Genomic DNA, 27,220 nt, shown 5'->3' on the forward strand with positions numbered 1-27,220 from the left:
ACTTATTAGCCATACAACACATGCTGTATTCTTTTTTTAAATTTTCTTTATTGCTAATTAATTATTCATAACAACAAAATATTTGCTTTGGTGTTAATCCTTACCCTTATTACCAATGCTAAACCACTAAACCGATTTGGATAAAATTTTGAACAAAGATAGTTTAAGACCCGAGATGGGACATGGAATCGTTTTAATCCTGAAAATCCCATGGGAACGGGAACTGTACCGTTAACTAGCCGTTAAATATTTAGCTCACGTGGACGAACCGCGCACAAGAGCGAACAATCGATTAATTGTCGAATATAATGGTAATACATTAAAATAATGGAACTTAAATAAAAACAAAGTATTAGGTATAACTTAAAATTCATTTATTCGCAGCCATGACTATGTAACACTTATGATAAATAACAAAATTTCACTTGATATAATATTGCATGGGTTTGATTGCTGACTCAGGCAGAATGTTCCAGAAGGGACATCAGAGCGCCTTCACTTTCAACTGCTTCATTTTCGGCGTTTTGCGTTTCTGTTGACGTTTCTGCTCTTTCAACTCCCAACGACGCTGCTTCTCTGGGTCATCCTCCTGTAACAATAGTACGATTATATTAAATAAATTATGGAATTTAACAGTGCAAAAATAAGTATGTGAGATGGTCATAAAAGCTCAAAATTGTCTTTATTTCCTTCAACATAATATCTGTTTAAAAAATGAAGATCCAGGCAATAACACTTATCTTTCGACAAAGCATTTGAAGCAAAAGTAGTGTAAAAATCTTAATATATTGGACAGAAAAATGACACACATGAAAACAAGACATAACTTGATGTATATAAAAAGTAACAATTGTAAAGTATAGTGAGTTTATGTACTGACCGCCAGTATTCTCTCTTTCTCCTGTTTCCGCTTCTCCTCCCGGCGCTGGGCGGCCTGCTCCTGCCTCGCGGCGTGAGCTCCTCGCAGCCACGCCTCCGCCACCTTCTGACGACGCTTCTCACACTTAGCCAACGCCTGTTAACGATAGTTAAGAGATCAGCATTTATCAAAATACCTGCGAGTATTTCTCAAAATTAATTTGAAATAATTTTCAAAATAAAACATCGTCATATTCATTAACTTTTGCAGTTTTATCACCAGGGTAAGTGGTAACCCTTTTCTGTGCTGTGCTTCGAGTCCTTCTCCCTTTTCTGTGCTGTGCTTCGAGTCCTTCTCCCTTCTTTTATAGTTCCCACGTTTCAGTGGCAACAATCACCAATTTCGTTAATTTCCAATAGTACTGCATTCTTAGTTTGGAATCAGATGACCATTGTGTATGAGTTCTCCAAAGATATTTATCACTTGGATAGTGGGCAACGAAATTTGTCTTCACTAGGCAGAGTTACAATCACATAGTTTCAGTATTGAGAGTTACCTCCTTGCTAAGTCGGAGTCTCTTGATCTTGTCCATGAGATAGAACACGAGCTGCAGCAGCGGGCGCACTTCTTCGCCGCCGCCGTCAGGGCCCAGCGCCAGGCTCACCAGCATCACGCGCTCTGTGTCCGGAGGCTTAGTCACTGCTGTCTCTCTGCAAATGTATCATTGAATTAGTTACTGTGAATTTAAATAGTTTGTATGGAGTTCAATTCGAGTGCAAGATAGGAGTAAAAATTGCGGTTCGGACTGTATCCCTGATCTAACAAAGTGCTCTCGGGTTTACTATCTGTGTTGGAATAACCTCAATAGCAGTCTGAAGTTTGATAAACTGCACTGTTGAATGGCAACAGGTTTGCCTGCATCTATCACAATGTGAGTGAGGTTAGCAATATGAATTCTAAAATAAAGGTGTTTCATACACTTTCACACCTTCTAGTATAACAAGCATGCTGTTGTCAAGACATTTTAACTCATTACTGACTCCCTGTCAGGCTGATAGATATGGTTAAACCTTAAGTTAACTATGGAGGTCAAGTATAAGATGGGAAGCTGTTGTATAAATGAATTAAAATGTAATAGTGTGTACTGACTCCATCTGCTTGGGCCCAGAGTATCTGTCGGACACGTGTATGTACTGCACGTGTTGGTGGTACAGCGCCAGCGCGGCCTGCACCCTCGCGTCCAGCAGCGCGGCCGTGGCCTCGGGCGCCTCGGACATGACGGCCAGCGCGCCCGGCAGCCCGTGCTTGTCGCCCGCGCGCCGCTCCGGGCAGAACACGCTCTAGAACGACCACAAACAATCATTCACATAAATAAATAAATATTTTGGACAACTCACACACGGTCATCTGATTCCAAAATAAGCAGCACTTGCACTATGGTAACCAGACAACTGATAAACATACTTATATACTTGTGAATACATACTTATATAGATAAATTAACATCCAGCCTCAGAACAAATGCTCGTGCTCATCACACAATTATTTGTCCCGGATGGGATCGAGCCCGACACACGTGGCGATACGGTTATTGACCTAATTAGTTATTTCATTCGGTATAGATTCTGTCAGAATATAGCCCAAATGACTTCCAAAACTTACTAGAAACAGCTCATGACAGATTTCAACCTAAATTATGTTTATTGTAACTTTACATGAGTGAACAATGTACATACCAGGTCCTGCATTTCCTTGGAGAGTCGCGTGGCGATCTTCTTCTGTGCGACGCAGAGCACGAAGGGGTCGCTGTCGTCTTTACCGAGTTCCACACGCACCAGCAACGTGTCCGGAGTTGGTCTAACTACATTCAGTAGCACGTGCACCAAGTCTTGACGCTGTACAATACAATATATAATTTATTTTTTATTTTTTAATAAATCAGCTTGTTATGTGTGGAAAGGTTACTTATTTGACATAATATAAATTTAATTTATTTTAATGTGTCGTTGAGTCTAGTACAAGGTTAAAATAGCAATAATAAATATTTCTGTCAAATTCACTGAAGGGAATAAACAATCCTTAGATTTTTTAAAAGAATACGAAATTTACCGCTTAAATATGTTTATTTTATCTGAATAGATGCTAAAATAATTTCTTTAAAATAAAGTTTTGCAGGTAAATTTTTTTTCACTCTGATAAGAAAACTGTTCTTGATTTTTCTTTCGTTTGAAACTAATTTTATATTTATTCTGTCCATACACAGTACCGTTTATTCCCATCTGCCACCCCTGAGCTTGGGCACAAGCCTGAGCACGCCACTTATTAGTGCCAACCACCACCCTGGTGGCAAGCTCAGGGGTGGCAGATGGGAATATATATACCCACAGTACTTAGTAATTTATGTGTAATAAAGTAAAGTGAGTGAGTGTTACCTTAATAAGTTTGAGTGTGAGCAGCATACCCTCGCAGCACACTCTGCCGCTGCACCACATCGTGAAGCAGTGCTCCGCCTCGCGGCGCCAACCGCGCTCATCGCTTGCCGCTACTACGTCCAAGCCCGTCTCACCTAGCGACAATAACAGAACAATTAATGTCCATACTCACATTATAAATGTAATTATATAATCTAACAGTTATTGTTTCATGGCTAAACTACAAATCCGAACATAGGTTATTTAAAAAAAAAACAGACGATCGGAACCGCAATGGTCTGCTAGTAATAATATTTTTTTTTAAATTTCGGCATGGCGTCTATAAGTATGGCGATAAATGACTGGATTTCTAAAAGGTACCAACATATTTGAATAGATAGTGATTTTTCAACAAGGACAACTTTTCTTTGTGTAATTAATCCAAGTATCGTTTAAATTGTCTCAAATGTAATGGTCTACGAAAGTCGAAAGTAATAGGATTGAGAGTGTACATTAATATCTTTTTAAAACACTTTTATAGTTCACATTAATTTTCATGCCATATGTAGATGTGTATATCTCTAATAATCTCTTTGTATGTCTTTATGTCACTTCCACGTGTTTCGAATAGCAAGAATACTCAACATCGTACTCCAGTGAAAGCATTCTGGCTACCTGCCCAGTGAATGTTGCATCTCACATGAATACATGTACTTTAAATTGGCAAACTGGAATGATTTGAAATAGTAGTACTATTTTAAGTTTTGCTTAGGACATAGTTTTAATTACAAAGATTATATTAACCTAAATCTTGTGGTACTTAGTAGTCGCATGTCAATAGAGTCTTTTACACCCTGGCCTTTTTAGGTTTGCTTTTACCGTGTTAAAGTCCGACTGTCACTCTTTCGCCATTAAAACACTGAACCAATCCTCATAAAATTTAAGATAACGATGGTTAAAAACCTGTTTTATTTTTGTTTCTCAAATTATTCAAAAGCGATAAGGCACGAGTCAGCTTCTTTTACAAAAGTAATGATTAAATATATCAATGTAGAAAATTAATCTTAAAGTAATGTCATTGTGATGATATTTCCTTACCCACTAACGTGAAGTTATCATCAAGTAAAGGCTTGTGCAGCTTGAGGAAGTTGGTGGCGATGGATGTGTTCTTCGCGCGTCCGACCGCGTAGGCCAGCGCGTAGGCCGCCAGCAAACAGCACAAGATACCTTCCAACCAGTACGCGTCCCATCTCGGCCGGACCATTATAGGAACCTGTGATGATACATTGATGAAGTTAACCTTTATTTCATAAAAAGGATTAGTAAAATAGTGTTCAATATTTTGCTAGTCTTTTTAGTCACCTAAATGATAAATATTATGACTACTGATAAATAAGTCTAGGTTTTCACCAAACTTTGTCTGTTGTCTCAAATTAGGCTTGAAGGATTATATGAGGCGCTTGGCCGAGCAAGTGTAAAAATTAGCCCAGTTAATTTCGCTATTCTTACTATAAGAACACACGACTTTGTCGGTGATATTTCACTATGTTTAAAAACGTTTACTAACTAAAAACTTTGCTTCAATTTACGGTCATAATAAATTACTATTGAGTACATATATTTCGATGCAACGATAAGCCGGCGGGAATTATATTAAACAAATTGATTGAGTGAATGAAGGGGAAAGTTATGGTTTATGAAACTATTCATACAGTACTTTTATCATTTTAAGGTGATCTTAGTCACCAATGGAAATCGATTATCATTACGACTGGTACTCTTAGGTATAAAGCTATTAATTATAGATAGATATATTGTGTTAGTTTTTCCGTGCTTCTTCCACATCCTTCAAGGGTAAAGAAACCAAAATAAAAGTTTTACCTTAGAAATAGTGATCTTTGGTTGTTCAGAGGATTTCGGCACACTGTCCTGGAACCCTTCGAACTCCTCAGGGTCCTGGAAGTGCTCGAACTCATTGTCTTCATCCTGGATAAAATATAAAACAATATTTAAATACATATACTAGCTGACCAGTGTGGCTCCACTTGCATGAATTTCCTGTTGTACTTATTTGTTTGAACATGAGAAGAGCTTAATACTCTTTTATTATTATACCTTTACATAAATATGCTAACACTGTTTTAAGGCCATCCAATGACACACACTTGTTCATAAATATATTTAGATTGTATATGAGATTAGGCAATTGTCTCCCATCTTAAAAACAAGTATGTAATAGTTATGAATTACAGTTACATTTGCTTTTGTTCTTTATTTCAAACCATATACAAGACAAGTAATCTCTAGCAGGTTAGTTAGTTCAACATTTTTGCAGTACTTAACTAAGCTCTTTTCAAGACCATATTCATAAAACTTAATGTTACTACATAATAGCAAACTGTTCATGACTTTACTATGCAAATAAAGAGCCTTAGATCATGACCTTAGGTCACTGGCCTTGTATAGTCTCAACAGAAATAATTGTGACAAAAACTATTAACTGCAACCATTACAATTATTATTAACAGTAATGCTATATAACTCAACAAGATTTTAAAACATCTTTTCAAATTTCAACTTTAAAAAAAACCTATTTAAAAAGAGAATTGCATCATTATATCCATAGTACAGTTAAGTTTTAAATACCAAGCTCATTTAAAATTCAATAAGCATTCTTTAAAGAGTTTATATATTGTTGTCTATGGTAATTAACTTACCTCCACTATCATTTCATCCTCTGTCTCTATGGGGGCTTCAAACTGATCTTTTGGCTTTTGTTTCAATGGAGGTGACTCTTTGATGTCATCTCTGAAATCTAAATACAAAAGAAAAATTATTTAGCATTACTAGGATGATCTTTAATAGAAACATAATAAGAATAAATTATAGACTAGCTTTTGCACATAGACAATGTTGTGGACAATATATAATATAATAAATAGAAGATGATTTTTATTCTGTATTTATTGTTTATTTTTTTTCAAACAAAAAAAGTGTGTCTAGGAGAACATGATGATGCAAAATTTTATTTTGATTACATATTTTTATCTAGATTTGGGCTATATCTAGATGTATTTTTTTTTTATAACGTTTATTCATATAATACATCACATTATAAAATACATACAAAAATCGCCAAACTGTCAACCAGTTTGGTATTATACTACTAAACAGTACTACTACCTATTAATAAGTTTGGGAAGTGTTATCTAATCAATAAAAATTAGTCATTGCTAATTATCTCTATTATTATAGTATAATATGTATAAAAAGTTATTAAGGCTGCCTAGTTGTTGAAGAGAATAATTTTATTTATCTTTCAACTAAAACTTAGGTCACAATAAAACCTTCTTTTAATGCTACCTTAAAATAACTGTATAAATAAGTAAGGTATTAGCTTACCACTGGCTGGTTCATCATCATCATCAACCTCAAACTGTTCAAACTCAGCAAAGTCATCATCTTCCAAGGTTGAGTCCTCATACGCATGAGCCACCATAGAGCCACATAGTAACACCACTACTGATAGTAGTAACACACGCATCTTACACTCTGAAATTAAACCATTAAAAGAATTAAAAACATTTAAAAATATTTTTTTTTTTTCTATCTGTATTTTCTTTTTTGGAGGGAATTGTTACTCCTTATGTATAGGTAAAGGTATGTTGTTATTCTGCCAAACATGTCAATTTACCTTTAATGTATTCAACAGTAAAACTTATAAAATTAATTATTCATTGTATGAGGTTTCTTGAAAGTAGAACACAGTGATTTCATTGAGGAAGTTTTAAATGGAATTAAGTATTGTTTATATTCAGTGAGACAGAGAATACACGTAGTTTTCCTTATGCAAACAAACTAATGAGTGTATAATATTTTAATTCTAAGTGACACAAGGCAAAGGCAATCTTATCTCTCTTCCAAGGCTGTTGTCACTTGAAAGGTTTCAGGTTGTAGTACATGACATTAGGCTCAGAGCGCGCCCTTCTAAATTAACCTATGAATTTAGCATACTTAAACATTATTAAATTAAGGAATTTTATATGGTAAGCATTAAAATCATTGACAAGTATGTCAAAATAAAAAGTAATGCTCCTAAATGAAGGACCAAAGTAAAAGTACCTCCTTATAACAAATTATTATTCTATTACTAATCTAGGTCGTAGAATATATTCGCTTTTGGCACCCAAGGTAAATCTAAATATATATTTTTTATTTTTACTAGACTGAACTGCACGGCTGACTGTGCAATTTTTTTATACCTAAAATGTTAAATAATAACGTAACCTGTAATGTTATGTAGTTACCTGATAACAAATCCTCACTATTTTTATATATTAAACTAGCTCATTAACTTAAATAATTAGATTATTTCACATAAATTCAGTCACATTTCACCTACTTTATTACGGGATTGACACGATATGTTCTTTGATATCAGGACCATCAAACTGATAAAAACCAGGTGTAATCTTATTGGTAGTTCTATAAAACAACTAATTGTAAGCCAATGAAAACACTGAATTGTAACAGAATGTCGACTTGATATTCGTAAATGAGAACACATTTAATAATGTCACGTCACATGGCATTTGGCAGTGCAGAGTTGCTAAATCAAAATTATTATAACTTGAAAAAGACATTGTCACACGCTCCGATTGACGTCTTTAGGTTGGGCTATTTGATACGTAATAATTCCTACTTGCAATAACAGAGGGCGCTCATCCTGAGTTTTCGAGTTGATAATTTTCTGTTAACAAATCAGTTAACGTAGCAAGCCAAAATGTTTAATCAGTGGTAATATAAATAACTGGTTATACTTTTGGAATAAATAGGTATGTAACTTGTTACTTACATTATTGCAAAAGCTACTACATATAGGTAAAAGGATGACTTTATATAAAATTACTAGCTGACCCGGCAAACGATGTCTTGCCATGTAAATTTTGTAAAAAAAATAGTGTTAGTTATGGATATGAAAAATAGATGTTGGCCGATTCTCAGACCTACTCAATATGCTCAGAAAATTTCATCAAAATCGGTCAAGCGGTTTCGGAGGAGTATGGCAACGAAAACTGTGACGCGAGAATTTTATATATATATTAGACAACTTAGAGGCATACGCAAAACACAATTTGTATTTTATAATGGTTTACAAGGATAGTCTTTAATGGTAGTAAGTAGTCTTTTACAATACCTACAATACAAAATTTTATCCAATAAATGATACCTTCGTGCGTAATTCAAAATACAAAAGCAGGGCTGTCGTCATCGACCGAGGATTACGAGGCCAACCACCGCGTAAATCCGCATCCTAACCTTAATGTACACGATACTATCATGATCAAAGTATTAATAATACAATACAATATTTTCTAGAGGACATTGACAGTGCATAATTTGAATTATCATCTTTTTTTGCTGACTGACAAATTGAATTGTGAACATGTAAGCTCGTGATTGAATATAATAATTGTATGCATAATAAATAGGTTCTGGGTAGTAAAAAATTGAAGATCATAAGGTATACAAGAAGGTAGTTCAGAAACGTTTACAGTGCGTCGTGCGGTGGTTAATGTAGTTGCTGCGTTACCATTGCACTGAGCGTTGCAGGTTTAATTCGCACTCAGCAAGATACTAGGAACTATCTACTCAAATATCATAATACATACGAGTATATGAACCACACATCTATCTCGGCAGTTGCTACTTGTACGTTTGAACAGCAACGTCAAAATTAGTATGTTCGCGCAATCGCACTACAGTAACTCCTGACAAAAACTGAAAAACAATTTATATATGACCCGTACTAAGATTTGAACCCGAGACCGGGTAGCAGTATAGCGGTCAAGCTAAAAAACCACAGAGCCTTTAAAAAAGTTTATGTTTTTTGTGGATATGTAGAGCTAGTTGTATTTTTGCAATGTCACACAGTGACGATAAAAAATAATAGTAATTAACGTTATTTATGGAATACAAGGATGTCATAGTAACCACAACTATGTCGTTTGATGCTGCACTTATCATATTTATCAAGAAAACACTGGGTTTCTACTGAACACGTACTTCCCAGAACATCTCGCTACAAATAATAAAATGTTACTTATAATTAAAATAATTACGCTTATTGTTCTTTTTAAAATACTTGTTCTTTAAAATGTAATAAGAATGTGTTTTTTTAATTAAAAAAAATATTAACCTTTGAAAGACATTTATTTCACAATTTATAAAAACCACATTTTATTTAATAAATGCGGCATTAGATGCTTCTCCATACACATAGTTCGAAAATTCTAAGCTTCCGTTTTATTTGCGAGAGTCGAATGGTTGCGTCGCTTATTCGGCAACCACAACTTTTTAAATTTAGCCATAAAGCCGTCCCCGTTCGAATAAAGACTAGCATTATTTGCTACTTTTTAAATTAAGGACACAATCTGTCTGTAAAAATGTTTATTCAGAGCCATAGCAATATCTTCGCAAACGGTGCCGCGGGCCACAACTAATAGAATATGACTTATAACATATGAGGATGTATTAGATAGAGATAAGGTTGTCGAAATCACGACACAATACAATGCACGATGCCATACAATACCTATATCCGACACGATGACGCTGCTCGAAAGTACCTATTTCAATTTACCTATCTTAGATATAAAGAACCTTATTCAATTTACATACCTACCTATGATTATAATCTGTATTGAAAGGGTAGCAAACACTCAGTACCCTTTGTTTAAGGTTCCCACCTTCGAGTTGCTAAATGTCTCCTTGGTGGTGTCTACTGTCTGGTGATGTAAGCCTATAGGAGAAGATATTAGCCTTGTAGATAGTGTACGAGATTCCTATTAAGGTGTAGTCACAATTTTTGACACGAAATGTGCTATTATAATTTAAACGGTGGCGGCCGTTGTGTCGTGGGTTCAATTCCCACACGGAACAATTATTTGTACGATACCTACACTAATAGCTGGTTCGGGTCTGGTTGCGCCCGTTGTTGTATGTTTGTAAGCGTCCCCTCGACACAAGGGTAATCATTAGTGCGGGAGTACCTAGTCTTTAAAAAAAAGTAAGATTGAAGTACCGCCTAAACGCATAGTCAGTAGTCACCTAATCATAAATTCCATTACTGTTTATTTTAAGGCCTTTTGAAATGTGTAAATTTCCCCATACCAACCCATGGAAATACTTTAAAGAAAACAACCAATGCCTTAGGTATCCAATTAACAAACATTTGCGAAGTAGGCTTGAGAAATCTCTTTCAAAAATTAATCAGTAAGTCATTGATCGCGGATGTTCAAACATTTATATCAAAGGTTTAACAAAACCTTCATGTTTTACAGTGTAATAAAAATGTTTTTGAAAACAATCTTAATTGATACATTATATTTTATTTATCGGTTACATTAATATTTGAATGAAGTTTATTGACTGTCGTTGAACTTCGTAAATCAAAAACTTCTGAGTTTATTTAGTAGGTGACACAGATATCTAAATAATAATAATGGATACCCTACATACGCCCTTTATGTAAATTTTATTTTAGAGCCTTCTTTTGTCATTCATTGGGTCTGAACAGGATATACCTACCTACAATTAATCTCCTCATAATAGATATTAAGTTATCGATTTGACACCAACACTTGAGATAGGTATGTTTGGGCGTTTTTCCGGTCATTAATAATGTAAAGAAAACGCCTTTATGATAAAAATTAAACCTTTTGACAGTCACTTGATACATTTTATTTCCCTTTTTCCGAGTTTTTCCTTCCAGATATATAACAGAAAGTGAATGATGATGAATATTCAAATTGTGTAAAAGAAAATGGACGAGAAATGTTTTTCGTTCATTTGTTGTAGTATTCAAATGGCTCAACTGTCTGTATGATTTAACGAGTTAATTCTGCGTGCTAGATATATTACCTGCTGATAATCAATTCTAACAAAGACAGTTTCCGACGAGAGTCTGAGAACGCTTTTTAAAATTCTGGTCAAATTATAATGATAGCGTGATTTCGCCTGATGAATGGAAGATTTAACTAACCTAACACCGTTATCCCAAAGTAGGTTGGCCAGCAACAACCTCAAAATTTAAATTTAGAACCAACTAATTTGCAATTAATCCTCCTTCGATTAAAAAAGTTATAATAGACAAACCTAGTCCGTTAGTTGATCAAATCGCCGGCTGGCTGTCTGGCTGCATACTTTAGTCTTACATTTAAATGTAAATATGATTCCAGTTTTAGCCGTGGAACCAGTTTCAGGACGAGTTAATGTAAAAACTTGAACTTGACAATAATTATCGACAGGCGTTGGTTCGCCTCACGGCCGCCATTTATTTCGGGCTTCTGAGGCTACTTTTCCGAATACGGTGCGATGTTTTTCCCTTCCCTTGTGACTGAAGATGATAACATATAGGTACCTACTTATACACGAAATATTTTATTCTGCAGCTGTAAATTGAGATATAAATAAGCCTACTTTAAGTTAATTTCTCAATCGTCACATAACATTATATTACAAACAGTTTTAGTAAAATTAAATAATGAGTGGAAAACAAACTCAATGAAGATAATATTAATTAATATTTGGAATACTTATACATTTACGTAGTTTTATATCACTTCACAAAATTAATAAACAAAGTTAATTAATATTAATAATAAAGAAGTTTTGATTAAATAGTATCACACCTACAGCATACACTTACATAATTTACAATAAATTTATGAAATCATATGAATTTATTAACATAGTAATCTTCTCTATAAATCAATACATGCCTATTACCTAGGTACCTATATAAATATTCAAACAGGATCTCGGCGACGGCTGAAAAATCCAAGTAAACATTGACAACTGTAATAAACAACTTTACAATAATTCCAGAAAACAAATCTGTAGGTAAGTAGGTATAATAGGTTTTAGAAAAACTTTAATTCGTTTGCATTCAAGTAAACTTAGAATTTCCGCGAAAGTAAAATTAGTTACCACAGTCGCATTGCAAACCGCCTCTGCAAAGGTCGTGATGAAAAAAATCCTACACGGATACAAAATTGACAATCGAATAGCATGCATTGGAATCAAAATTCGATAAATTCATGGAACATGATGAATCAGAGCATCCGACTACGCATATAAGCTGGCATAAGGCCATGTTCAATGCCAGTCGAGAACAGCGTCGCGTGCTAACGCTACGATATTTTAGTTTTATATTATTTTTTTAAGTTCTTTTTTTTAAACCGCCAAAATGGCGTCTGCCGTGATACAGTTAAGTGCCATACTGATGTTCGTCGTTGTGTGCTCCGCCGATGTTTGTTAGTATATAATTTTATTTATTTTGTTATATAAACAAATACCTAACTTTATTAGTAAGAATAGAATCAATGTTTACGGACTCATACCTACTCGCCGGTATTATTAAACGCTATTAAGATAAGTTGGTCCAAATTGGTTTATTAAACATTCCGTAGGGATTTCCCTAATCTATAGATTTCCCAAAAAATCTATAAGTAATTTGATAAACTTAAAACATTTCACATTTAGACAAGTCAAAGTTATCAAAGAATAATGTCAACCTTAATCTTACAAATGTAATAACTTTAGAATAAGTAAGTATTAAATTATTCAATCAAAAGTCTATATTAACGGACAATTTATTACAGGAAAATAAGTATTTTTTGTCGTTTACAGTTAAATAAAGACATCATTATTATTTATTAAATTAACGTATAATATAACAATTCCTTTGAACACGTAGAAATAATGCTTTATTCGTTTGTTGAAATCGTACCGAGAGGCTTACTTTAATTAGCCTTTTTAGATAGACCCTATGAGAAATGGCGTGAATTAAAGTAATTTATTTAACGTAAAATTCGTATACCTCTCTAAGATACTATTATAGCGATAACGAACCAGTCATAGCACAGTTAATGCATTTTCACGATGTTTATGAAATAATTGATTGCTTTACTGTCTTAGATAATGTTTATTACACGTGCGGTTACACAAAAACGCTTCCTACTAGGTAGTGCATAACATCCAATAATTAGATTCTACTTCCGTGTTTCCAAAAATATACACAATACAATGAATTTATTTAAAAACATTATTATACCTAAATAAGTACATTTACTGCACTCATATCGTCAGGATAATGACTATACGCAAGCAAGTGTCTTTACTTTTATAAATGCGTTTAGGTATTAAAAGTATTTGCATAAAAGGAAACCCTAAAAGGATAATTTTGTAAATTGATTTTATGAATAAACCGCAATGGTGCTTAAACCCACAATAATACTGCCTATATTATGGGGTATCATAATCCATAAGAAAGGAAAACTGAAGTTACCTTATATTTTATTTTCCTTTTGAAAGCTAACTTTATACGTATTTTAATTAACTTTTCGATACATGACATATGCCACAGAAATATAAATCACATATATGTAAAAGTTTGTCGGGATGTACAGATGTTTGCTTCTCTTTTGCGCTAAAATACTGTATACTTAGATTGTGATGTAATTTAGAATTGAAGACTGCATGTGCGCTCCAGAATTGCATCGAAAACGCTTTGGTACAAGGTACGGATCCATACAATTATAGATGAATTGATTTTATTTTTCTAAGTTAGCACAGAAATTGTGAAATTATTATGTCAACCATAAAATGAAGTACCGCATTGATTTTATTGGGATTTATTACTTTTTTCTGTTAGATTTTCTTCATGTTTCAAATCTACTTATAATTTGAAAATCTTTTTTTTAAGGATCAAGCATTGCTGCTATCATAAAAGTCTTCAGCGCTATTACAAAAGTGAAAAGATTTTCACTTTCAAAAGATCAGTTTCCATTTCTGTCCACATATTAAGCAACAGTATAGCGTTCTAAATGTACATTCTTCACATAAACACATTTATAATACGTCATTAATCATCTAAAGGCGGGCTTTCCTAGCGTGACCGAATAAAAACTAGATAATTATCTCTCTATGTTAAAAAAGGCGGTCTATCTTACTATCAACTGTCAAACTAAGATATATTTCCACAATAAATAATAAATTTACGTAAATAAATCTTTCTCGCCCATAAATAATAAATATGCATTATTTTGTAATAAACTCGCATTCAAAAGAAAATACAATATGATACATGGAGATGATTAGATTTCTTTAGAAACTAGAGATGGTTCACTTTAGCAAATTGTAAGCAAAATAAATCTTTGTCATTACTTATCGTCAGGTGATATGTGAGACGAATGCCTAATCTAAATTACTAGTCCTGACTGACGGATTGACTGATTGATAATCATCGCACAGCCTAAACTATAAAAGTTGGACACATGAAAATTGCCCAAGGGGTGCCTTATACAATGTAGCCACTCCACCCACTAAGATATAAAATAAATAAAACATAGGTTTCGACCAATGACTCAAATAAATACGTTCCGAAAATGAGCAGCTATGATCATAACATTATGCTCTTGTCATATCTCAGACCTCAGTTCCAAAAATAAGTATCTTCTGACTCTCGTAAAAAATCGCTTTTACTCGTGAAAAATCTGGCTAACCCAGAACATTTACATTGCCTAAGTCTGCCTCTAGTTTTCAATGTGCAATCGTAGGACTTATGCAAATCAGTTATTAATTGAATTGTCAATATTGACAGGTTTACTACACAGTTGAAACAAATAGTGTATTATTCTCCCTTCATACTATTTCTTAATAAAAACTCTTCTCTACAAACAAAGGAAGCAATAAGCAGTGTATTGGAAATTAATTGTATCTTGAATGCCATTGTTAACGATATTGGCAATTAAATGATAATTTTGCCGTAAACAATTAAAATACACTTACGGTCTTATTGATCTAAGAGAGTATCACTTGTTGGTAATGATATTCGCACGAGATAATGAAATAAGGTGAATGAATGGACACCAGTCGTTTATATTCATTTGTTTCTAACTTACGGCTGATTTTTTCATCGTCATGGTGATAGTACGGTTGGTTAATTGTTTATTATTACATTCTCGACATGATGATGATGAGCTGCCCGCCCGATTTCGGCCACGGCGACCATTTGTACTCCTAGATAAGTATATGAATCTAAATAGCGTGGTGACTGCATTCAGTGAGAGTTCTCCATGGGATCATTTTATATCCTGTGATAGAAAAATCGTCAATTTAATCGATTTACTTATTCTGGAAATGAAAAGGGTTTCAAGCTTCGAGGATAATCCGTAGTCATAAATTGTATGTTATTATTTAGTTTGTTACATTTCCGAACAACCTAATAATAATCCACTTGCACCGATATTTCGGATAAACTTTTACACTTGTCAATCCGTAGCTCTCCTCAGATTGACCATTGCTCCAACCACGGTTACCAATTCCACTTATTTTCTAGTCCTCGATGATATTAACCTGAAATTCTCTTTTGTTTATTTAATTTCACAGAGACTTATAGCAACTTTGTCACATCTTCGAGTGCACTTAGACTCTTGGTAAATGCAGTTGGGTACAGCAATTCACACATACCAAAATAGGCATCGGACGCCATATTATTTTCAATTCAAAAATGCGTGATTTCTAAATAGTTTCCTTAAATTTCTTTCGCAATGTGTACGAATATTGCAAGATGAACTATCGACATGATGGTAGGTGTTGGTCACTCTTACGAAAACCTCAATGCCACTAGGGTGCTTGACCAATTGATGACCATATCTTGGTATTGCAACGAATTAACATTAAGTAAAAAGGTGTGAACTAACACTATTGTTTATTTATTTTATTATGTTATTATTTTGACAAACATAATAGTGCTATAAAATGCATGACTGACCGCAAATCGAGACCTATAAAGTTAGTACTTGCGAGAAGTCGTAACAAAGTTAATATTAGCAGACTTAAGACTTATGTTCCTAGCTGTCTACTTTCAGTACCTATACCAATGTAGACTTATGTTCCTCTGAACCTACGACAACTATGAACTAACTAAGTAAGCTTCATAAAACCCTCCCACCAGTGTCTTTTCTAGGCAGACAAAATGGCGTCGTAAGGTAGTAATTAAATCATTTATTCATTCAGGACATATAAAACCTACGTTTGACTAATTCATTACTTATTCATTTGAATCGCTGATTTAGAAACGAAAATCGGCGGAATAGGCTTTTGTTCATTACTTTTAGGCGCTAAAAAGCATTTTACAAATTCAACATACAGACCATAAAGCTGTCTTATACTTTTTAAAGGGCTAGCATACCTAGGCAACATCTGCAGCCTTTAATTTGTATGCAACATCTTAGCTATATGGAAGTATGTCGCCGAACAGGTCGGACAACCGGTTGGCAGCCGGATCGCTTAATGTTAATAGATAAAGAATTGTTTACGCATTACTGCCCACGGATTCCTTTGGTGCCAAGTTCATTATAGATCCGCTTGTGTGATAAAAATACTTAATTTATTTTTGTCCTTACGGCATTTAATAGACCTTGAGATGGTAATGGATTATTAAGATCTTAAGAGATCGTAAGTTAAAATTGTATTACTTTTAAAAGGCTACATTATGGACTTGAGTTTAAGCAACAGTAATGTGTGAAATGCTCTGCCATAATTTGTCTGACAAGATAATTTGAGCCTCCAAAAAGTCCCATAGACAGAAAAAGTTTAATTTCAAAACACTATTTCGTTGCAAAGGTTTAAGTCGTTGCTGATATCACTGTATAGATAATATTGTAATTAAACCACGGTAGAAACTAGCAAGGACTATGAAATAGAAAGTATTTGAGTCTCAAGAAACAAGAAGTAAAATTATTGTAGACAATCTGGTTTCTTTATTAGTAAACAACAAACACAGTGATGTAAACGGTCTGCTTGTAAAGTAATTTGTTTTAAAAACAAACATATTTATAGGAAACGAATCAATGTGCTCACAATTTCAAGGAAACACCAAATCACTGTCAACAAACAATGCTTCCACCAAAATTCCTAAAAAACACGTAACTTTTATAAATAAACAATCTTAATTTATGTATTACAAATAAAAACAGTAAATATTGTCAATGTACAATGACGTCACTTAAATCCGTGTAGCGAATAGCGAATAGCGAGCGGCCATAATAGGTCACCGTGACGTCATCACATTGCAATGATTTGATCATTCAGTTGCTCATTGTTTATGGATTAACCTCAGATCAAGGCTCAAGAACATAATTCGTGGTGGCCACGTCATTATTTAAAAAAAAAACTGCATTTCAATGTCTATTCTGACCACAAATCTTAAAAAGAATAGATTACGTGATATTTTTGGCATTGAAAAATTTCTTAAGTTTTTCCGAGTATTTTTCAAGGGATTAATGATGACGCAATGGCTGTAGGATGTGGATCATCTTATTTTCAAACGATAATGATTGATGTTTCTTTTTGTGACAAAAAGAGTCTCTTATGTTATTGATACAAGAATAATTGTATCAACAAAAATATTTTTGACTGAACCAATCAGTTAAAATATCAGAATTTTCCATAAAGTCTGTCTCAATCAGTTGTTATTTATTTTATCATTTTTTATTGCATTTAACTTTAAAATTTCTCAACGACGAATGACGTAAAGCCCTAGTATATAAAAGTAAATAATGCAAGTAGTTTAGTATTGCAAAAATTGACGCGTTTACATGCTAATTATCACTTTTGTTACCGATCCTTAACAATGATATTCTAAAGACATGCTTCAAGCTACATTATTTATAAACAATATAATCTTATAACCCTATTATCTTAGAAATAGATCTATTAATTATTATTGATGCTGTTTCTTAGAAATTTTACAAGTTACGATAGTCTGACAACTGAGTAAAGACCCCTGGCAGGCATGATTTATTGAGAGTATAATAAATAATTTCGTGTTTCTACAATATAAAGTAGTCGTAACAGATAGCCAATCTTTTGTGTCATCAGTTCGTGAGTGTCTGGTGTCCGTAATTCAAGTTTTTGTGTGTCTCCGCTACCCACGAAACCTTGCACAAGGCTCTATAATAAGTTGTCGGACTATATAATGCGTGGTTATTATTAAATAATGTGATAATTTATAAGTTGTTTAACGATCCTTAAAAAGGAAAATCGGTTTAAGTACTTTAGGCTTGGAGTTATAAAAATGTTTATAATTTATTAAGTATTTGAATAATTAAGTACTTATAAAAAGTATACAAAAAGTCCCACGCTAGTGGTGATTTTTTACAAAATAGAAGCTATATTTTCCTTATTATTGACTGTATAGACTGTAAAGTTAAACAGCTTAATATTTAAAAAATAAATACCATAGACATCACTTAACCATATTATTATGTCCTATCTCTTGGACTTCTTCAGTAAAAATCAACTAAACTTCTGCTAGCTTCTGGCCGAGAGTACGCCCGCTTAAATAAAAATCACGGAGTAAAAATCCTATAAAACTAATCCAGGATATTAACGAAATATTTACCAAATTTCATCAAAATCCGTTTAGCCGTTTTAGCGTGATTGGATAACAAGGATACCATATACATACTGTAGTTTAATATTGCTACGTGTTTGTCCTTAACCAACATTATCGCGGCAAAAATAATAGTCTGTTACGATCATCAATTTATAGTAATTTATACTCGCTAGACCATAATCACTCAATTAGCCATCTTATAAAATATGCTGGGAATTGTCCAACCAAGCATTATAATATCCATTATTTATCACTGTTTGACAAGCGGTTTGCAAATCAGTTCATTTCTTGTTACTGTGTTAATTAACATGGAATAACATGTTATAGAATACAATAATTACTGTTATTAAACAATAATTGTAGTCATTTTGAATTAAACTCTAGACTGTCATTAAATTTACATTGACGTCTCTATGGTTTGTAAACGGATATGCATTTGTAGGTTATTTTCAGTACCCCGTGTGCATATCCATACTTCCATACTAATATTATAAATGCGAAAGTAACTCTGTCTGTCTGTCTGTCTGTCTGTCTGTCTGTCTGTCTGTCTGTCTGTCTGTCTGTCTGTCTGCTACTCAATCACGCCTAAACTACCGAACCAATTTGCATGAGATTTGGTATGGAGATACTTTGATACCCGAGAAAGGACATAGGCTACTTTTTACTCCGGGAAAATCACGCATTTCCCGGGAAAATTCAAGTTTCGCCACCGAAGTCGCGAATAATCAAGATCATAATGACATTGAATTACCAAAATTCCGTTGTCATGGCAACAGTTTTAATGGCGGACATGCTTTATACTAATATTATAAATGCGAAAGTAACTCTGTCTGTCTGTCTGTCTGTCTGTCTGTCTGTCTGCTACTCAATCACGCCTAAACTACCGAACCAATTTGCATGAGATTTGGTATGGAGATACTTTGATACCCGAGAAAGGACATAGGCTACTTTTTACTCCGGGAAAATCACGCATTTCCCGGGAAAATTCAAGTTTCGCCACCGAAGTCGCGAATAATCAAGATCATAATGACATTGAATTAACAAAATTCCGTTGTCATGGCAACAGTTTTAATGGCGGACATGCTTTAGCGCGAGTTATATGAGATATAAATAATTTTGAGAATATTTTTCGTGAAAAAAAGCATATTTTGTTGTTTAGGAATAATTAAGCTTTGTATTAGTCAAAAAAAATCATTCACGCGAGCGGAGCCGCACGGGTCAGCTAGTCCTATATAATTTCTCGAGGAGTGGATGATAAAGGACGATGATACTTTTTTTAAAGATACAACTTTCCAATTGCATAACTAAAAACTACTTTCTGGTTAGTAGACTGCTTTTGGCAAAATAAAGAGGTTGATTTTCAAAAAAGTTTCTTGTAAGCTATTCTGATATCTAAGTGTTTCATCTATCAGTCAGTAGTTTTCGTATGAATACTTCATATGCTTTCACACAAAAACGTACCTATAAACGTATAGAAGCAAGACAGTACTAATCGCGACATACTTTGTTAGAATAACTAACTCCCGGGGGTAAGAGACAAAGAATATGTACCAGCTTAGCCAGATGAAATGTGTTAGTATTATAATATCCGTGGAATAAGGCCGTAACATATCCGTCTCAGCCTTGCAACTTTAACCTATATAGATTATACACTAGTATATACGTATATTTCTAAGTTGGCATCGATTCTTTATGTAAACAAACATACCATACATATGAATATTATTGTGTATTAATAGCACCGAGGAGACCAGTTAATGGTATAATGCAGTAATACATCACCGACAATGACCTATAATAGTTAACGCGGAAGTCTTTACTTGTGAATATATTATGAATAATGTCAGCATTCCGAGTGATGGAGGAAAATGACAAAGGTAGGTATAGAATAGCCCTCTTTGTGGCTCAATTTCAAGTACTGCGTGGTTTTCTTTTTATTTGATTTTATTTGAGTTAAAAGTCCAGATAATTATAAAACTAAACAAAAAATACAGCCCTCTTCGTACAATAAATTCTCTAGGTAAAAAGCTTGCCGATCAGTGTAAAATGCGCTGAACCATCTTACAAGGTATCCGAATGTAGATAGGAAATTATAAATGACAAAAATAGGAATCTACGAGAAAATGTTGTTGGTTTTCAACAACTTTAGCTATGATTAAGTAGCATGATAGTCCCGTCCTAGTACGACCAAAAAATGCCAATTAACTATTTATGAAAACTTTTATACTTACTAACTTTTAACTCATTCTAATGTTATTATAAAAATGCATAAAATGAATAACGCCTGTGTTATTTTTCCTTAATCCGGTACAAGAATACGAAATGACCTTTATTGGCATTTCAACACAAAGGAGATCCGCTAAAATGTATCAGTCAAAACGACAAAATAAAATGCAGTTTTTAATATGAAGTAGCCTTACCTTGCAGTGACAGTTACATCCTACAAACTTGAAACACCGGTACATAACTTTTTGCAAGATATTTAGTGCACTTTTGAAAAGATCAGATACCAAATTATGCATTACAAACAAGTATTATGCGAAAAGCTAATACTGTCAATCAAGACAAAAGTATGTTCGGGCTGAACCTCTGTATTTATTAACCTAACGATCGATATGAGAATTGAACGATGCATTCTGACATTATTATAAATGCGAAAGTTTGTATGTATAGATAGATGAATGGCTACGGATTCATGAATGTATGTTACTCTTTTACGCTAAAACTATTCAATCGATTTGGACGTATTCTGGCAGACATTTAATTCAAACTCAGTTGACCACATAGGTACATAGATTACTATTCTAGATAGGTTAATATTATGTAAGCACGCGGGATCTTAGCTCTTCCCTTACGCCTTTTTGGTCTTAAAAACACCATAAATCGTATCCTACATCCGCATAAACCCATAAAGCACAAACCAGTCAGGTGATATACAACCTCTTTATAACCTTCACCTCAACCTTCACATTTTATTTATAAAGTTAATGGACAAAAAAAATAATTTGCATCTCTCGCTGACTAAGTAGTGACGTAATACCACGTAATAACTTCACACCTGTGTTTCCCCAGTAAGATTCACAGATGTGTATTGTCTAGAGCTAATTTCATCACGTAACTAAATGTAGCTCGTGATAAAGTTGATGTATTTTTGTATTGTTATCAGATTCAGAAACCTTTACTGTTGGCAAATTACATAACGTTTAATTCTATATAAGATATTGAAAACTTGACTATATGTAGTTACTAAATACCTAAAATTTTGTAAAAGATTAAATCATAATTTTTGGATTCCCCTCTTAAGTGTAATTTTATTGAAAGATAGTAGAATGGAAAATAAATCATCGACACTTTTCTTTCCAATGAATTATGTATATAAATATGCTGACTGTCATCTGGTACTGTCCCCAATCCCATTACATAAGATTTGACTGGTCAAATCTACAATCGTAGAATGACGTATTTACTTTTTCATAATAACTTAGTGAACAATCATAGATAAGTAGAGGAAGTTATTATAACAATATAGAAAAAAACATGGCGGTCGGTAAACCCACACGGACGTTGGTTGATGTGTAACTCATTCACAAGTAAAATATGGAAAATACCGTGAAAACTATTTCAAAAATTAATATGATGTGTCTAATTACCTAGATTCTTAGAAAAGTATGTGAGTAACCGAAATAAATGTGTATGTACAATGCATAACAAGTGTGCAGACATCTTTTTTGCGCGCGAAACGTCCTTGGGTTTAGAATATAAATGCTCTGCCAATATTGTTTGTATGCATTTTAATTAACAGATTATATATTACTTATTACTATTAATTTAATTATAAAAGTTTATTTAGCTCTCGGAAATGCGTCCGTCTGGAATACATAAAAAACATGATCATAAAAGAACAAAAAAAAAAGTTTGTAATAATTGTTTAGTTTGTAAATAATGAGTTATACAAAGAAAATGTATAGTAACAGTAGCTGCCGTCAAAGAAGCAATTAAGGAAGCCCCTAGACATTAAGATAGAATGGGAACTAAAGAAATTGTCTTGAATATGAAGAAAACTTGTTAAAGTCTTTGACTCTCTGGCTCTACATATTTTTAAACCACGTATATTTCGACATACATACAAACAAACCGAGTCCTCAAATATCACCACGACAAACTTTGTACAGTACCTACGTGGTAATACAAACAAAATTAAATCATCACAAGGTCCAAGGGGGGGTCAGCAGAGCCTTGACCGCAGGCTTCACTGCCCACATCGCGGTTGTATTAACATAAACACATCGCCACTACGTACTGGCATGCAAGCTTGACTTTTATTTATTTTAACAACGCTATAAAACCTTCATTGATTTATTTTGACAATCTTTATGGTTATTTGTTTGTATTGTTCGCATTTTGAAGGTTTTTTAAGGTCAAGTTTTGAGGAAAAATGTATTTTGGATGATGACGTTTCAGTCACTTGTCCTTAGCCTATAATCCGTGATTTTTAAACGGATCTAATTATTCTTAAACCTAGTCTGCCATGTCTGGTTGGTAGACGTAGGTATATTAAACCCTACGCATTTAATTTGATTCCACGTAATACGAGAGAAGCGTTATGCCTTATACCACGTTTCTACGTCTGTAAACTTCAAACGTACATAGATTATTCCGAAAACATAAAATTTGAAATCCTTTGCTTGACTCAGAAATAAAGCCATAACATATTCTACTGTACGTCAAATTCTTATACACTTCTATTACATAATGTTCCTAACCAAAAACTTTATATTTTCCAGCGCAATTCAGCAACTCGTACGGCCCGCCGCCAGTGACGGAGGTGTGTCTGGGCTGCATCTGCCAGGCCACGTCGGGCTGCAAGCAAGGCCTCACCTGCGAGGGGGACGCGTGCGGCCTCTTCCGCATCACCTGGGCTTACTGGGCTGATGCTGGCAAGCCTACCCTGCCTCAGGATACCCCTGACTCTCCTCAAGGTAAATTGACACTATTTTTTTGGCTACAGGTTTATTTACCACGATTTTAGAAATCTTTATATAAAAATCGTTAAAGACATTTGTTATTTTTAATGAAGTTCAATTTTTTGTAGAACATTTTTGACGTAGAGATGCCAAATATCGTCAAATTAATTATGATTATACATAGCTTTTTCAATCCATTTATAGACATAAACATCAAAGTAAAATATTTTAGGCATAACTTTTATGGTAGTCACTAAATTACTTTTCAAGTTATGCTACATAATCCTTGTTCTATCACGACAAATTAAAATCTATAAAACCAATAGCCATTTAGAACTGCTATGTAAATTATATCGTAAATTTAATCCGTTGATAACTAGTATATTCGCCACCTTTGTCACGCTATCAAAGATCAAACTAAATCATTCAGAAATTTGAAAAATATGTTAATTTTTGTGATAAAAACCGAGTCGCCTTGAATAGTATTACAATAATTTCTATTATGTATGCAAACAGTATATTGTAAAATCATCTATAAAATTAAATACATTGAATTAACAAGTTTATTTATAAGCACGTGTTTTTACATGCTTTTTTAAAACTGTAGCGAAATGGAAAATAAATATATTCACACATGCGTAAATAGAGACACTTTTTCCTCAAAATTTTCAGTTTGTTCTTAAGAACTTTTAATGAGGAAAATTATTGTTATTATCATATTTTTTTGGAACATTTTAAACGTAGTTTACTAATTATTATTTCACGATATTGGTGCTAAGTTATATAGTGTGCGTAGATAAGTGTAACACAAAATATAACCTTATACCTAAAAGTACCTACCATTTATCTTATTTAACTTATGAATGTTATTTTTACAGCGTACCCAAATTGCGCCAACGACCCTTATTGTGCTGCCCAGACTGTACAAGGATACATGAGGAAATTCGCTCAGGTAATACATACAAATTTACCCATAAATAAATTTAACCCATTGATGTCCCACTGCTGGGCAAAGGTCTCCTCCCGTAATGAGGGAGGGGCTAGGCCTTGAGTCCACCACGCTGGCCAAGTGCGGGTTGGGGACTTTGCATACCCTCAACAAATGTATTAAACAAATTTCTGGCATGCAAGGTTTCCTCACGATGTTTTCCTTCACCGTTGGAGAATGTGATTATTATTTCTAATACACACATAACTTCGAAAAGTATTGGTGTGTTGCCTCGGGTTCGAACCTGCGACCACTCGCGTGGGAGGTGTCAACCTATAAAACTCGGCTATCACTGCTATTTTTTCTATTCAAAATTTACCCATACCATATCATAATGTTGTTGGTTGCATTGTACTCAAACATAATGCATTTGATAAGATCTTTCTTGCATCCCTTCCGCAACATTTTTCTTCTCCTTTGACCCGATTTTTCTATTGAAATACAACTTTTGGAGATTGGTCTGCCATGTTTTTCTAACGAGTTACATTCTAAATGTGAAGCAAATAAAATCATATAATGCACACAAAAAAGCTCAATTCTAAAATAAGTGACAAAATTGTCCTTTAAATAATACTCGGTAAAAAATCACTGACATTAGTCTGTGCCTAGATTTTTTACAAGCAATAGAAAATAACCCAGCCAACTTGACACAGTCATCTGAATATAAACAACTATAGTCTAACTACTCTACATTAGTCGCCAAATGTGTTGCTACGAGCATAACACAAGAACGGCTAAACCAATTTGACTTATTGGTTTAGAAAAACTGTCTTTAATAAGACACGGGAATGGTTTTTATCCGGAGAAGAAAGCAAAAAAAACTGCTAAGTTAATTCGGAACTGCGCCGGTCAGCTAGTTATTAATAATTATATGTATTTCGAAAGCAAATTAACTGTATCAAACAGGCCACCGTCAGCTGTATACTACGGTCACTATACGGTCACTAATGTTCTAAAATATGATTTTCTAATCATAATAGAGCGTGAGCGTGGTCCGTTTTTGGCGAAGGTATTAAGAATTATACCTTCGCCAAAAACGGACCACGCTAAGGCTCTTTACTAATGTGTTAGATTATAATTCGATCAACTATTCGTTTTTTGCCGTGTTGTAATTCGTTGAGCAGTGGGTGTTACTTTACATAAATGTACTGACATTTTAAACATTAACATATCGAAACGTACTCTGAGATCATCTTACTACTTATAAAAAACTATAAGTAATTCAGTATTGTCTATTGTTTTGTTTTGCTAATCTGTCAACTTGAATTGACAGGTACATTCAGATAAGCTTAAGTTCTTGCTCTCAGATAATAAAAATAAGTTACTTAGTCGAGCAAATAATTAAAGTAATAAGAATCAGTCTTAAAAGATCACTAGTTTTTATAAGGTGAAGCCATATTCATGGAGTCAGAGACTTAGGTATTACTCTTTTTCTGGGAGAAGATGACTTCCCCCAAACGTAAAGGGAGTCCAGGGATGGGACTGTAATAACTTAATGATTAATAATGACATTAAATAATTTATTGATTTTCCTGTTTATTCGTAAACAATAAACAAAAAAATTACGCACTTGATCTAACAAAAGAGAGTTAATAAACAATGACAGTTCACTTTTTTATTTAATTGTGTCTACATTCCGTGAAATGTTTACTCAAACTATAATTTGTTTGAAAATGCTTTTTCCTTCCACTTTTACGCTACGCTACGGATTCCTTCATGAAACATTTACGATTATCGAAATATTCCACACCGATTTATCAAATACAATTTCACAAAACATTTTTCTAGCGCATTTTACGGGATTTTCAAGCTGATCTTCTATTTTTTCTTTTTCAGGACTGCAACGGTGACGGTCAAATCAACTGCTACGATTACATGGCGATCCACAAGAAGGGAGGATACGGATGCGTAGGAGACCTGCCCTTCCAATACGTCAATGTGTTCAACCAATGCGTAGCCGCCATCGCTGCCCAGCAAGGCTGAAAACATCATTCAAAGGCTCCAGGAATAAAATAAATAAGAACAGAAATGAAATACACTTTTTATCAGCAATTTGTGTCATTTTTTTTCTAATGTGCATCTGTCATTGTCAAAAATTTGGCTTTGACAGATGCACAGTAGATTGATTTCGAAAGTCTATTTTGAAGCTTGGTTGACGGTTTCTGAATAAAGTGTATTTTATTACAATTGTGAAAAAAATTAAGTGTAATTTTCAATAAATGCCAACAAATTAAATCGAGGAGCCTCAATTTAGGTTTAACGTTATAATAATAAATCAATGATGTATTTATATTTTTCTAAAAAGACAATAAAAATGAACTAGTCTTTAGGATTATATTTGTTTATTTTTTTCCCCATACGACGAAGAAGGTTTAACTATAAACATAAGAACGTACAGGCCCAAACTTGCCCAAAAAAATCAGTAACAGCCGTTAGGCAAATAAAAAATAATAATTCAAAAACAAAACTTAATGGCATTGCAATATTTTTTAGCAGCTAAGTGCCAACACTAATCGTTTTCGTTAGAACCAA

The 27,220-nt window shown here is 33.7% G+C and overlaps 2 protein-coding genes across 3 annotated transcripts; one reads left to right on the top strand and one right to left on the bottom strand.

The window, feature by feature from the left end:
• Window positions 1–352: 352 nt before the first annotated feature.
• Window positions 353–7,809, bottom strand: LOC142979406 (PAT complex subunit CCDC47). Of its 2 annotated transcripts, none has more exons than XM_076124291.1 (11): window positions 7,673–7,809; window positions 6,673–6,822; window positions 5,988–6,085; window positions 5,152–5,256; window positions 4,369–4,543; window positions 3,292–3,425; window positions 2,596–2,754; window positions 2,009–2,199; window positions 1,416–1,569; window positions 881–1,015; window positions 353–589 (listed from the first exon to the last, which is right to left on the bottom strand). In XM_076124291.1, the coding sequence occupies exons 2-11, from the start codon at window positions 6,812–6,814 to the stop codon at window positions 485–487; spliced, it is 1,398 nt and encodes a 465-aa protein (XP_075980406.1). In that variant the 5' UTR covers window positions 6,815–6,822; window positions 7,673–7,809; the 3' UTR covers window positions 353–484. The 2 variants fall into 2 exon arrangements, with proteins under 2 accessions (XP_075980406.1, XP_075980405.1); XM_076124290.1 differs by having other exon boundaries at window positions 7,578–7,732.
• Window positions 7,810–12,414: 4,605 nt separating this feature from the next.
• LOC142979463 (lysozyme-like) lies at window positions 12,415–27,020 on the top strand. The gene is made up of 4 exons (XM_076124371.1): window positions 12,415–12,587; window positions 23,521–23,715; window positions 24,579–24,652; window positions 26,525–27,020. Exons 1-4 carry the CDS (start codon window positions 12,521–12,523, stop codon window positions 26,669–26,671), a joined length of 483 nt encoding a protein of 160 aa, XP_075980486.1. The 5' UTR covers window positions 12,415–12,520; the 3' UTR covers window positions 26,672–27,020.
• The last annotated feature ends 200 nt before the right edge of the window (window positions 27,021–27,220 follow it).

Source organism: Anticarsia gemmatalis, chromosome 16 (genome assembly GCF_050436995.1).
Source record: "Anticarsia gemmatalis isolate Benzon Research Colony breed Stoneville strain chromosome 16, ilAntGemm2 primary, whole genome shotgun sequence".
Lineage (NCBI taxonomy): Eukaryota > Metazoa > Arthropoda > Insecta > Lepidoptera > Erebidae > Anticarsia > Anticarsia gemmatalis.

What these genes read in the sequence shown, in the direction of transcription:
- LOC142979463 (XM_076124371.1), top strand. Translation starts at nt 12,521, where the DNA reads ATGGCGTCTGCCGTGATACAGTTAAGTGCCATACTGATGTTCGTCGTT. An exon ending in TGTGTGCTCCGCCGATGTTT is followed by an intron (nt 12,588 to 23,520) that starts GTTAGTATATAA and finishes TATATTTTCCAG; the next exon opens with CGCAATTCAGCAACTCGTAC. An exon ending in ACATGAGGAAATTCGCTCAG is followed by an intron (nt 24,653 to 26,524) that starts GTAATACATACA and finishes TTTCTTTTTCAG; the next exon opens with GACTGCAACGGTGACGGTCA.
- LOC142979406 (XM_076124291.1), bottom strand. Translation starts at nt 6,814, where the DNA reads ATGCGTGTGTTACTACTATCAGTAGTGGTGTTACTATGTGGCTCTATG. An exon ending in TGATGATGAACCAGCCAGTG is followed by an intron (nt 6,086 to 6,672) that starts GTAAGCTAATAC and finishes TTTTGTATTTAG; the next exon opens with ATTTCAGAGATGACATCAAA. An exon ending in TGATAACTTCACGTTAGTGG is followed by an intron (nt 3,426 to 4,368) that starts GTAAGGAAATAT and finishes TATTGTCGCTAG; the next exon opens with GTGAGACGGGCTTGGACGTA.